The sequence below is a fragment of the Eurytemora carolleeae genome, unplaced genomic scaffold, assembly GCF_000591075.1.
Source record: "Eurytemora carolleeae unplaced genomic scaffold, Eaff_2.0 scaffold1507, whole genome shotgun sequence".
Lineage (NCBI taxonomy): Eukaryota > Metazoa > Arthropoda > Copepoda > Calanoida > Temoridae > Eurytemora > Eurytemora carolleeae.
In genome coordinates, this window is record NW_019398150.1 from 57447 (window position 1) to 71501 (window position 14055).

The 14055-nt window shown below is 30.3% G+C and overlaps 1 protein-coding gene across 1 annotated transcript; it reads right to left on the reverse strand.

Annotated features, from left to right (window-relative positions):
* Nucleotides 1-144: 144 nt before the first annotated feature.
* Nucleotides 145-12211, reverse strand: LOC111716891 (uncharacterized). Its single transcript, XM_023492405.1, has 16 exons — nucleotides 12134-12211; nucleotides 10720-10787; nucleotides 10391-10413; nucleotides 10188-10227; nucleotides 9524-9585; nucleotides 7661-7714; nucleotides 7113-7191; nucleotides 6588-6674; nucleotides 6300-6347; nucleotides 4524-4563; nucleotides 3569-3587; nucleotides 3243-3306; nucleotides 2070-2137; nucleotides 1743-1791; nucleotides 693-763; nucleotides 145-244 (listed from the first exon to the last, which is right to left on the reverse strand). Exons 2-16 carry the CDS (start codon nucleotides 10726-10728, stop codon nucleotides 145-147), a joined length of 813 nt encoding a protein of 270 aa, XP_023348173.1. The 5' UTR covers nucleotides 10729-10787; nucleotides 12134-12211.
* Nucleotides 12212-14055: the final 1844 nt, after the last annotated feature.

Genomic DNA, 14055 nt, shown 5'->3' on the forward strand with positions numbered 1-14055 from the left:
ATAATAATAATAATAATAATAATAATAATAATGATGATAATAATTATAATAAAAATAAATAATAATAATAATAATAATAATAATAATAATAATAATAATTATAATAACAATAATATTAATAATAATAATAATAATACTTTAAAATTACTTTGTTGAGTCTTCTCCTATGTCTGGTGGCATATCAATGTCATGTTCATAGTTTAGAGCAATTATATAGCTTTTTCTCCGGATAAACTGATCAGATCTGCAAAAAATGATAATAACCAAGCGGAAAGTAGAGAAATAGTATTTATAAAAACTGCAAAGCCACATTTTTGCTGCTTTAAAAAGGTAAAACAAACTAGGGTTCATTCGGCAAATATCATAATTATTCTTGTATTACATACAATTTTTGGTCATCAGTGTCCTAACTTATTGAATTTAAGCCGCGTCTCAAATCCCCCAAAACAGGTTTCAATTGAGCGCTGGCTTAAATCTAGAAAAATTTAATACAATTTTAAGTGGAACCAACCATATTTGAGCTACGGCTTAAATTTAAGCCGTTAAATTCTATAAATTCGGACTCAGCATCATAAAATATACATTTTTAACTCCTTTCAGGCTTATGATGACTAAATAATTCATACTGAGGGAGAACTCTTTTTTCTTCTTAATTAATACTCTCTACTCCTTGTGAATAATTACTGGCTTACCTCTCAGATTCAGACAGTAGCTTGATCTCGTCGCTTGCAATCCAACTATCATAGAGCGTATCTTTAGGTATCTAAAAAATACATTCTGTTATTATTTTATCAATTAAAGTAATTTTGTAAAGATCAGGAAACTTCAACTCGTCTTTTTCATTGCTCTAAGATGCTTTTGATGGTAAAGTCTACTTTGCAGCTAGTTAAAGACATGCGTTATGTACAGTTTANAGATGCGTATTGTACAGTTTAGTTAAAGAGATGCGTATTGTACAGTTTAGTTAAAGAGATGCGTATTGTACAATTTAGTTAAAGAGATGCGTATTGTACAGTTTAGTTAAACTGTCCTCAGTTCTGATTGACTTCACAAAAAAAGTCCAGCCAATGGGATTAAACACTACAAGTATCTTAGCACTGTTAAATGTTAAGTTTCAACTTAAATGCCACTTGTGATATAAATTAAACCTTAACTTCAAGCTATGGCTTAAATATTTGACTATAAATCATCGAGTTTAACAAATTAACACTCTCAATCTTGATTCTTTGTAAAAATGTTAATGTGCTTCCTTATTCATTTAAGTGTGGGCTTAAATTTGATATAATCCTGAGGCCGAATTTAAAGAATTTGAGCCGCTGCTCAAATATGGTTGATTCCACTTAAAATTATATTCAATTTTTCAAGATTTAAGCCGGTGATCAATTGAAACCGGTTTTTTTGCAGATTTAAGCCGCGGCTCAAATTCATTAAACACGGGCACTGTATTCATTATTTTACAGAACTTTTAAGCTATAACCTAAACTTCTGAATTCTTTAGTTTTTAATCTGATAACGGGCAGCGTAGTACAATTGAATTTCCGAGCCGGTTCAACTTTTCCGGCCCAGTTTGTACTGTTACGCCCGATCATTGGGTAAATGAAGCAGACACTCAATAGGACTAGCCGGTGCAACAAGGTTGACGCGGTCAGAATTTAGGTTGAATTTACTTTTATTGAAGGATCAGAGTTGCGTGTGATCTGCAATATTTAAATTTATTAAAATTATTATTATCATAATGTTACCTTTATGCCATGAAAGTATCCAATGAGACGGTCGGATGGCAAATTTGTCCTAATAATTTCAAATATTAATAATGTAAATATTAATTTTAAATGTTAAGCGTTTGCATTAAAATAATTGCTACATTTTTTGAAGAAATCTTAGCTAAAAACTCAAACTTTCCATTTTTCAATCTCTTTAAGTATAAAAGCCAACCAATGTTGTACACCATAGTTACTCTTATGTAAGATAATCTAAGTTTGAGAAAATATGACTTTGTAACAAAGACTCAAATTCTTTCCAGTACAAAATGTATAAATTGATGCTCTATCAGCTAAACTAACGTTTACCGAGCAAATATGCCTTCTCCTCCCCATGGAGAGGAATCCACTTTCAGATATTTCGCCTCAAAAGGATCCTAAAAGATTTAAAAATCATAGATTGTAATTGGTTAAGTAGAATCATAAAACAGTAGATTGTAATTGGTTAAGTAGAATCATAAAACACTAGATTGTAATTGGTTAAGTAGAATCATAAAACAGTAGATTGTAATTGGTTAATTAGAATCATAAAGCACTAGATTGAAATTGGTTAAGTAGAATCATAAAACACTAGATTGTAATTGGTTAAGTAGAATCATAAAACACTAGATTGTAATTGGTTTAGTAGCATCATAAAACACTAGATTGTGATTGGTTGAGTAGAATAATAAAACACAAAATTGTAATTTTTAGTGGAATCATAAAATACTACATTTCAATTGGTTGAGTGGAATCATAAAACACTAGATTGTGATAGGATGAGTGGAATTGAATCAAAAACACTAAATTGTGATCAATTGAGTTGAATGGAATCACAAAATACTAGATTGTGTTAAGTTAGGTGCAATGGAATCTTAACACACTAGATTGTGATTGGTTTAGTGGAATGGAATCTTAACACACTAGATTGTGATTGGTTTAGTGGAATGGAATCATAAATCACTAGATTGTGATTGGTTTACTGGAATGGAATCATAAATCACTAGAATTGTGATTGGTTTACTGGAATGGAATCATAAATTACTAGATTGTGACTGGTTTAGAGGAATGGAATCAAAAATCACTAGATTGTAATTATTTGAGAGGAAACATTAAACATTGCATATTAGGATTTGTATGAATTCAATCATAAAACATGGTTGCACTTGAGTTGGTTAATTGGAATCAGAAAACACTACATTGTGATTGGGTGAGTGGAATCATTCTACACTATTGATTTTGATTGGTTGAGTGAGTAGAATCATAAAACACTTAATTGTGATTGGTTGAGTGAGTAGAATCATAAAACACTTAATTGTGAATGGTTGAGTGGAAACATAATACAGTACATTGTAATGAGTTGAGTGGAATGGAATCAAAACCACTAGATTGTGATTGGTTGACCATTAAGAGGAATCATAAAACACTAGATTTTGATTGGATGAGGGGAATGAAATCATAAAACACTGTATTGTGATTGGTTTAGTGGAGTGTTAATGTTACCTGAAGAGTTGGAAATGAACCAAGAGAATTTAAAGAATCAAATTCAAAGGAGTATGTTTGGTCACTTCAGAACATACATTACTAAATTAATTTTACAGCTGAACCAATTGGGCAATTGGCAATTGATGATATTAATATTCTTCATAAAAATTATTTGGTTTTAAAAAATCTGCGAAAAGGCTTACATACATGGACAAATATGAGGGCTAAAGGCTTAGTATTTTTTTCATTTTGATAAAAGTAAACAAATTTTAGCCGACTAATTGTTAAAATAAAATAAAAATATATTAAAATCCATTTTAAAATTAGTAATTTACTAATGTTTCCTTGCAACCGTTTCAGTTTCTGTAGCAAAAAACATTTCAAATCACTTATATATATATTGAGAATTGTGCTTAAAGGGAAGCTAAGCAAGAAAATTGTGCTTAAAGGGAATATACGCAAGAAAATTGTGCTTAAAGGAATATAAGCAAGAAATTTGTGCTTAAAGGGAATATAAGCAAGAAAATTGTGCTGAAAGGGAATATACGCAAGAAAATTGTGCTTAAAGGGAATATAAGCAAGAAAATTGTGCTTAAAGGAAATATAAGCAAGAAAATTGTGCTTAAAGGGAATATAAGCAAGAAAATTGTGCTTAAAGGGAATAAAAGAAAGAAAATTGTGCTTAAAGGAAATGTAAGCAAAGTTTCGTGTGACTCTCTCTGAAAAGGTGGCAATGCTCGATTTAAACTGTCTATTTTTATTTGTTTTTTATCTGCAAAAGTGAATTTTTGCTATTAAGATCTAGCTGAGGTGCCCGGCGTTTCCCGTGGAATTTTAGAAACAGTTGAAAAAAAAATTACGAATTTGAAAGAAAAAATAATTTTGTAAAACAATCGATTTTTGAAAAAAAAATCAATCAAATGGTTTTAGCCTATTTTACTCCCAAGGTACCCATGGGTTCCTTTAAAAAAAATCAGCCAATTCGGTCCAGCCGTTTGATCAGCTATATGTAGCATATATATATATATATATATATATATATATATATATATGCATGAGCGAAGAGCTTTATTATATAGACAAAGGAGAAGTTCACATAAATAAACGCTTTTTTGTATCAGTAAAACGACTGTATCGTCCACTTTTTTGATCATATTAAGGTTTTCTTTTAATGGTACTGTTGTAAATCGGGCATTACTATCTTTGCATGGAGAGTTACTTAAAATGACCTTAAAAGTATCCCTTTAAATTGAAATTATAATTTTCGAACATACTTTAAAATAAAATTAAATGATTTTCCTATTTGCATTATTCCGTTGTTGCAGATAACACGCCTAATCTAAAACAAAAATACAAGTTTGTTAAACGAATCTTTTAATACCATATTTAAGAAATATATGGCACAATAGACTTCATCATAATATTGAATACTAGTTTGAATTCGCTTTTACTGACATTGCTTTACATGCTCAAAATGCAAACATGAACCTAACAAGTTCAGTAAACTATTCTTTGAATTATTCTAAATTACAGATTAGCAATCACGGACTTCTGACCCTTTAGTAAAAGTAAATTCAATCTAAAGTCTGACCACGTTAACCTTGTTGCACCGGCTAGTCCTATTGAGCGTCTGCTTTATTTACCCAATATCCGGCCGATACAATACAAACTGGGATCGGAAAGGTTGACCCGGCTTGGAAATTCAAATGTACTACGACTGCCCGTGAAATACATATTCTGTTAACAGATTTTTTTATTGTAAATTGTAGCTTATCAATTTGTTCTTGCACGACGTACATATTTAAATTATAATTTACAAAATTAAGTTATAGAGGAGGCCAAATAGTTTTTAGCCAATCATTTTGTGCCTGTAAAGTGACATTGTTTCTATAAACATTGAAAAAGTGGCATTGCTTTAACACATTTTCCATACATTTTTTATTTCATAACTATCCCTACTTTTTTGTGATTTGCAAACAAACAAATAATAAAACAAACAAATAATAAAACAAACAAATAATAAAACAAACAAATAATAAAACAAACAAATAACAAAAACAAACAAGTAAGTGTCAGGTCACACGAAATTACATTTTAAGGGAGTGACCGGCAATGCTTGTTATAGTAGTACTGAGAATGTAGTATGAGGGAAAAAAATTTTAGGATTCATTTGAGACATTTTAATAATGTATAATTAGCGCAATGTCGATGTTCAAAATCATCCATTTGGGTGGTTACATTTTGAGAATCGATTTTTTAGAATTATTAAATAACGGCGAAAAAATGTAAAAATAATCTACAACTGCCATGCATTGCCGGTCACTCCCTTTAATGATGTATTCAGATGGCCACCTAACTGATTTGGCAAAGCAATAAGCAAACGGAAAGTTGCAAAGAACGTAGGATGGTATAATATCGTTTGCTGTTTTTTAATTTTTAAAAATAATTTCAAAAAGTTCAGAGCTGAAAACTTTAGAATGAAATATCCTGAGTCCCAATTACTTAATCTGAGTATCCAATGGACACACTTTTGATTTTCTTCTTAAACCGTTCTTTCTGAGATATAGTATAAAAATCAAAAAACGGTTTTATTAATTTAGAGAGTACCTCCTGTTTCTGTATATAATCTTAACTGGCACGCAAAATTTCAAATTTATCGGCTTCATATACGCGACTCTGATTGGTTGAATTTTATACACTTTTCAGGATACAAGTACAAGATTAGGTTAGTCTCGATATTGAGAAAAAGAGAGGATAAAGCATTAATCTTAATATCCACCAGTTTAAAGTTTTCAGCTCAGATAAGTTGAAAACAAAAAAACCTGTACTGTGGGATAACTTTACCAATCATATAAATTTTAAAAAATTTAAAAACAAGACTTCATGTGTACCCTTTAAATTTAATCTTTAATCAAATCAATAACAGAAATATATTTTCATTTTCTGACAATTTCCTTCATTGTAACTATACAGAAGAAATCCGCAAGTCATGTTTAAATGGATAAACAAAAAATATTGACCTATAAATAGAAGGTTGCTTCAATATTATGTGAACAGTCCCTTTAAAAACTTTACCTCTCCTTCCCGTCCCCTGACCAATCTATTTTCAGAGAAATTTCCAACCTTAAAGAGCGTGTTCATGAAATTTCAAAATAAGATTTATGATAAATTATTATAAAAAATGTTATTCTTCATTCTGCAAAGAATATCGGTTCACCTGGTATTATTATATTATTATTGTTTTGACAATTTAGATCCTAATTCCAATGTTAAAATTTTCGATTTTAAGACAATAAAAATTAATGAACATTTTTAACTTTATAAAATTTTAAGAGGTTAAATTTTAATTTGTAGGCAGCTTACCAGAACTGTACTTAAGTCCGGGTAGATCCACGTGGTATTATTATAGATGGCGCCTCCTCCCCATATATGTGTTCCTGATACTTTATTCTAAACAAATATAAATATTTTTTTCTGTTTTGTTGTTAAATTTGTTTGTCCTTTATGACCCTGTTCGCGGGATTTCAAAAGTGTACTCCAAATTTGTCGTGCCTTCAAAATAACCTGAGAATAAAGAATTTCTTTGGAATTTTTAAGATCATGTGAACAATAATTGTGTTCAAATATCTAATCTATCTTTAACATTAAATACAGGGATACCCACAAGGGATAAGAACCTGATGACGACATTAAAACGCTTGAAATATGTGTATCTTTATATTAGTCTAGCAATCCACGTTGAGAATACCGTAGGAATGAAATAATTGATAAAGAAACTAGTCTATTAACTGCTGCAGGGAACGTTTACCATGAAATGTGAAGTCTCATTGTTCAAAAATAAGGGAAATTTCCTGCTATTCAAGTTTCAATATTTACAGATATATTCACCATGTTTATTGTGACAGCTAACATGGGTCGTGAATGACCCATACTAAAATCCCAAGAAGGCCCAACCTCCACATTTCGTCTACAAAATATGTTATAAATTTTAAAATAAAATAAAAAAACACTCATTTGGCAGCTAAAGTTTAGAGTGTATATAATTCAAATATATCATCGTGGGTCAAAACTCACTTTATTCACTTTTATTTATCTAATATATATATATATATATATATATATATATATATATATATATATATGATAGAACAAGACATTCATATATATGTTGCGTATAGCCGGCCAAACGGCTGGACCGATTGAGCGGACATTTTTTGTGGACACTCATGGGCTAAAAAAAAGATTTTTTTTTCAATTTTTTTTCTTTTCCCACGTGCAATGCCGGGCCTTTTTAACTATAGTTATCTATATTTGTGCTTGAATAAAATTAACATGTAACGTTATTATTATTATAAAAATATGTATTATTGTGACATTGATATTTTTTGTTTAAAATTTTAAACTCAAATTTTTATTCATTAAATTCATATTTTTACCTAAATAAAGTGATTCTGGATAAACATGTTTTCTCCACGTCGACGTACGTCAAACTAATAAAATAACATCATTTCAGGAACCGAGGTAGCTGAACTATCTACCACCGGTTCAAATCCTGAATCACCCTTTTCATCTTTAAATGGTTAATTCAGGTTTTGAACTGGCAGTATGTAGGGTTTTGAGGGGTTTTGGACTTTAAAAATCTGAAAAATTTTAAAATTTAAAAAAAAATTGTTTATTTTAAACATTTGCTTACACTGGGTAAAAGTTTCGGAAACATATAAAAATAATTTTGGGTTTTTTTCGTTATTTTCTCTCAGGATAAAATATTGGAAAGTTTATAAATTTAAAAAACTTTAACTTTAACAGAATACACTTCTGAAATATTGAAAGTTTAATTTTTTACTTTTTATTTTATATTGCATTCGTTAAAAGGAAGTTTTCGTTTACATATCTTGATATGTGTAACCAATTATATTCAGTATCGTTAATTAACTTAGGGTCAACCACTCAAAACAACCAACCCTGGTTAGGCGGGTCCAATCTGCATAGTAAATTGTAATATCTCATGCTTTGTTGTTGAATAAATTATGAATGAATGAATGAGTATAGTCTGATATCGAGTTGAATTCGATATCGATCGCTAATAAAATCCCAACAGATAAAAGTAAAATTACTTATACCGATTGATATCGAATTCAATTCGATATCAGCATACCACTCCGGTATGCCGAGTCCATTAGCGTCTGATCCAATCAGGATTCAGTCATGTGTTTGTTGTCTATTCTGAACCAATAGAAACAGTATGGTGGTAACATCTATCTTTCTATCTATCTCATTATCCAATCAGAGTTATGAATCCTTCAATCGGCACTCAGCTAAATGGAAATATTTACTTCTACTGAAACTATGGTGATACACCCTCATTAAACGAATGCAATTTGAAAGATCAAACGTAAATTTTTTTATAATTTTTCTTGAACAATCCCTTAAGGAAAACGAAATAAAACTATATAATTCTGAAGCTAGGTCAGAAGGTGCACACATGTGTATTAATTTGAGAACAAGACATTCAATCTTTATATAGTAATTACTCCAATTTTCGGAGTAGTTAGACTTTAAAGCATTTAACGTAAAAGATACTTTGCGAAAGTATTTCTGGTTTCTTATGAGTTAGGACCTACATATATATTATATTCTGTTTTATCCATTTCAAATGTATTCTGCAATTTTATAATTAATTTTAACAATTTTTTTTGTTCCGAAAAAAAATGCAATTAGCTTTTGCCGCAATCTCTAATTTTTTTAAATCCTTGTATCTTTTCAACCCGATGTTGCAGACCTCTGATTTTTCAAACTATGAATTCTGTCCGATCAAAAAGTTTGAAATATCAAAGGTTACACCATCAGGTTGCAAAGATATACGGATCAGAAAAATTGAGTTTTGAAAAATGTATTTATTTTAATTACAAAGGGAAGCAAGAAAAACAGCGCCTCCTGACATGCAGATGGAGAAAGGAGAAAAAAGATTAACATTTGAAATTAATTTTAATTAAAAAGACGGATAAAGAAAGTATTTCTGTCCAAAATGTCATATCACTGTGAACAAAATAAAAGTGTTATAAACAGTTATTTCACAATATACAGTGGTTGGCGTTTATATCGATACAATAGCGACGACTTTTCTATTCATGTTTTAATTTCTGACAATTTTTTAACCTTAAAGTTTTCAAGTGAACAAAGAGAAGCTGTTAATTAATGTTTCTCTTTGTTTCCATGTGTATGTGTATCCATGCTTTTTAAAAGCTTGGTAGAAACTAAAAAATTTACATCGAAAGTGATATTTACGACGACGACTGTACCTGATCCCATGTCTTTCTCCGTCAACAGAGTAGAAAATATCTGTTTGTCCATTCATGGTTTCCTAAAACAAGGAATTCACATATTTAATGTGGAAGATATCGTCGTTTTGCAATCATTTTCAAAATATCCGTAATGTCGTCTTCCTAATCCAGAAATCTCTGGAATAGGAAGACGACTTTATGACTCAACTTTTCATTTTAAATAGTCAAATGAACATAAGACACATCAATTGCCCATGTCTAAACAGATCCCGTGCTCTTAATTATATTCGATAAGTTACTATAGTAAGTCAATTGCTTTGTAACAACATCAAATATACTTAATAATACTTATAATGTCACCAAACACATGGCTGAACCCTGATTGGATCCGGCGCTAATGGACTCGGCATACTAGATTGTTACTTATCCCGGTTGAGATATATATTTCAAGACCTCTAACTTTGATGGAGGTTAAGATAAGGTTTACAAAAGTACATCGGAAAAAATTAAGAAAAAAAAAGATAATCGTATTCAATATTAGTGCATTCAATTATTTAACAAAAACCTAACATCCCCCCCCCCCCCCCCTCCCTAATAACGGGAAAAGGTTAACTTTGGAATGTTGCGGAATGCGGAGAAAGGAATAAAAGAGAATTTTAATTAATTTATTAAAAAAATTCACCTCCTTTATTTCTTCTTTGCCATGAAAGTCGTCTTCAAACCTTACAAAAATTGTTGCAACTTTTATATTTGAACAAAAAATTAGTTTTTATGTACACAAAATATAAATCAAATGTATACAATCATAAAATTCAACACTTTTTTTAAAAATATCCTCTGATAAAATATAATTTAGAAAAATATAGAAAATAAAACCTAACTCACCGTGTGATAAAGCAGTACGGATTCTAATTGATATAATTTTTAAAACAAAAGCTATTTTTTTAATTAAACTGTGGGATCGATTCCTCTTTTATTTTTAAATAATTCCTAATTCGTTGATTACAAACATTGCTGTTTAAACGCATACACAATGCACTCACTGAACTTTACAGGGGGAGAAGGTTAATTTAATTACTGGTAGGACTTTGTGATCTTGTAGTTCCTCTAATTTTGATTGTACACACAAGTATGAGAAAAGCAGATGTGTTCTTCTCAATATCTTTAAATCATGTCTTTATAAAAAATTCAGATTTTTTTGATAAAAACTATTCCTTGCGCATTTTAACTAGCCATCTGTCTAAAGTTTTTGCGGCATTTGTGCTCCAACTCGATTTGCAGACTTTGACGAGAAGATTTTATAATTTTAAAATATAAAAAATTATTTTGATTTTTATATTAAACACAAGTAATATTCTACAGTGAAACCCTTAATAGCGAATACATCGAAAGAATTCATCAAATGTCCTATTCTTCACTTTCGCAAATACTGAAATTTATGTAATATAATAAAAAACTCATTGGAAAATTGTCAATACGACATTTGATAAATTCTTCTGATGTATTCGTTATCAAGGGTTTCACTGTATCTGAATATATATAAAGTAGTAATCTCTGTTTGTCTGTCTATTTGTTTGTTCGGATATCCGATCATAAGTCGAACCCCTCGACCACGGGCAGCCGTAGTACATTTGAATTTCCGAGCCGGGTCAACCTTTCCGGTGACAGTTTGTACTGTACCTAGCTCTGTGGACAGGACTAGCCGATGCAACAAGGTTGACGCGGTCAGACTTTAGGCTTCATATCTAGGTTGAATTTACTTTTACTAAAGAGGCAGAGGTGCGTGCAACCGATTTATCTCACATTTTGATGGGGAATTGCATTGAACCACGGGAATTAGTTTTCTGGCAAAGCTGGGTTCCAAAGCAAGTCTTATATAAATCATATTTTAAACACATGTTAATTCCAATTTTTAATCTTAAAAAGGCAATAAATCTTTTTAACAGACTTTGACTCGTCCTTAACCCTATATCGGCGGGGCTATTTATTTCTTATATAGAAGGGGATGCGGAGGGGTAGGGGGGGAAGGGGGGTTAAGTTCAGGTGCTAGAAAGTCAAGCTATATAGGTTAAAAACTTTAATAATAAAAATCTAATCTATGAAAAATATTAGCATCTTTGCAGCATATCTATGCATATGAAATATCTACGGTCTTTGGCATCGGGTTGCAAAGAAATTTGAAAATCATAGTTTGTGGTAAAGACTCAATTCTTTTTTTTCATGAAGTTGGAAAAGGGAAGACGTTTGAGTATTCTATATAGTATAGTACAAGCTGTTACGGGAAACCCGGAATAACCATAAATCTTACTAAAAACCTATAAATCATCCGAAAAGACTATAAATCTTCTGAAAAGACTACAAATCATCCAAAATGACTTTAAACCTTCTGAAAAGACTATAACTATTCCTAAAAGGTTATAAATCTTCTGAAAAGACTTTAAATCTTCTGAAAAGACTATAACTATTCCTAAAAGGTTATAAATCTTCTGAAAAAACTATAAATGATCCTACTAAAAGACTATAAATTATCCTTAAAGACTATAAATCTTCTGAAAGACTATAAACCTTCTGAAAAGACTATAAATCTTCTGAAAGACTATAAACCTTCTGAAAAGACTATAAATCTTCCTAAGTGATTAAAGTTTGCATCGCATTCGAACCCACTGGAGAGTGGAACCAAGAAAAGAACAATACTAAGTCGTCTTCCACTCGACATACTGAAATAAAATCAAGTTTTTTTTCAATTAAAAAAATATGAATTAATAGAAGTTATGAAAAGTAATGCCACGCCAGCCACACACAACCGTATGTTTGAAAATATCTATTGATTGAAATTTTTTAACGAAATAAGCCAAAAAAAATGCTAAAACCGAGAACTTTTAAAAAATAGTTTATTTTAGACATTTTTTTCCTCAAAAGTTGCAATACTTCAGGCTTCAGCATGTTGGATTTTAAAATAATTAAATCCAGGATATTTTTTTCTTCCTTTTTTATCAATCTCTTTGATTTGTTCCGACTGTTCTGTATTTTTACAGCTTAAAGTAAATCCGAATATTATTATGAATTGTGATGATGCTTATTTTAATTTTTAATTTTGATATAAATAAAAATAAATGCATTTAAAAACTTTGCTACCATTCTGAAAAAAATAATAAAGCCAAGAAATAAAATTAGATTTTAATATTAATTTACGTATAATTTATATATTATACATTCCTAAAATGGACACAGAATTTCTTCTCGTCCCTCAGACATCAAAGGCATTATGTATTTTTCGATTGTTTTGCAGAATGCAGATCTGCACATTGTAAACTTTTGTTTCAAGGATTTTAACTCTGAGTTGATTGTTAAAAACCCTCTGACAGTATTGGTGGGTAGGATGGAGGGGATAGAGAAGAAAAAAGCAAGGGGTGTATAAAAATATAATATTTGTATTATAGTGAAAAAAAATTCTTATCATTATAGGATAAAAAATGAATTCGAAGATATTTTGTTAGATAAAATTGTAAAAATTAATTTCGTGGCTAAATGAATAATACTAAAACAATTCCTGTTAATTTTATGCAATTAAATGATAAAGAAACTAAAAGTACTTTGCTTTCATTTAAGCATGACCTAAATACTCCTTGTTCTATTGTACAATTATAATTATTATTATTGCACATTTTCTCTAAAATTGAATCTTTGTAACAAAGTGAATCATGGGAGAGTCGTATTCGAGGGGGGGGGGCAATAAGGACTGTAAGCCCCCTCCCATGGAGGAGAATATTCAGTTGTCTGTATGTTTTTACATTTTTTACATGTTAGGATATGTTGATCTATTTATATATAAAGTAGTAATCACTAATCTTTGTTTGTTTGTATGTCCGATCATAACTCAGGAACTCTTCGTCAGATTTTTGAGAATCCACTGAACCACTGAAATGAACTTTGCTTGGCTTAAAAGTTCTTAGTTTAGTGGAAAGCTATAGGATCCCAAAATAGTAGAAATATAATGAATCAATATTATACAGTGATAACCAGAAAACTCTGGAATAAGAAGTAGACTTTTAGACTCAAGTTATGACTTTAAATAGTAAAAAGAACATGAAACCCGCCGGCAATTAAATAGTACCCAGAAATTGGGAAGTCTAAACTCTAAACAGACCCATTTCACTTGATAAGTAATTTTATAAAAATTACTAGTAAAGATATTAACTTTGACATATTGCTAAATGTCGTCATCCTATTCTATACTTTACTGGTTATCACTGTACACTATACAGGGTAGACGGGCAAGGTAAAATGTATTAAATGAAATCAGTATCCACATTTGAACACTATACAGGGTAGACGGGCAAGGTAAAATGTATTAAATGAAATCAGTATCCACATTTGAACACAAGTGTACAGGTTAGACGGGCAAGGTAAATTGTATTAAATGAAATCAGTATCCACATTTGAACACTATACAGGGTAGACGAGCAAGGTAAAATGTATTAAATGAAATCAGTATCCACATTTGAACACTATTCAGGGTAGACGGGCAAGGTAAAATGTAGTGTATGAAA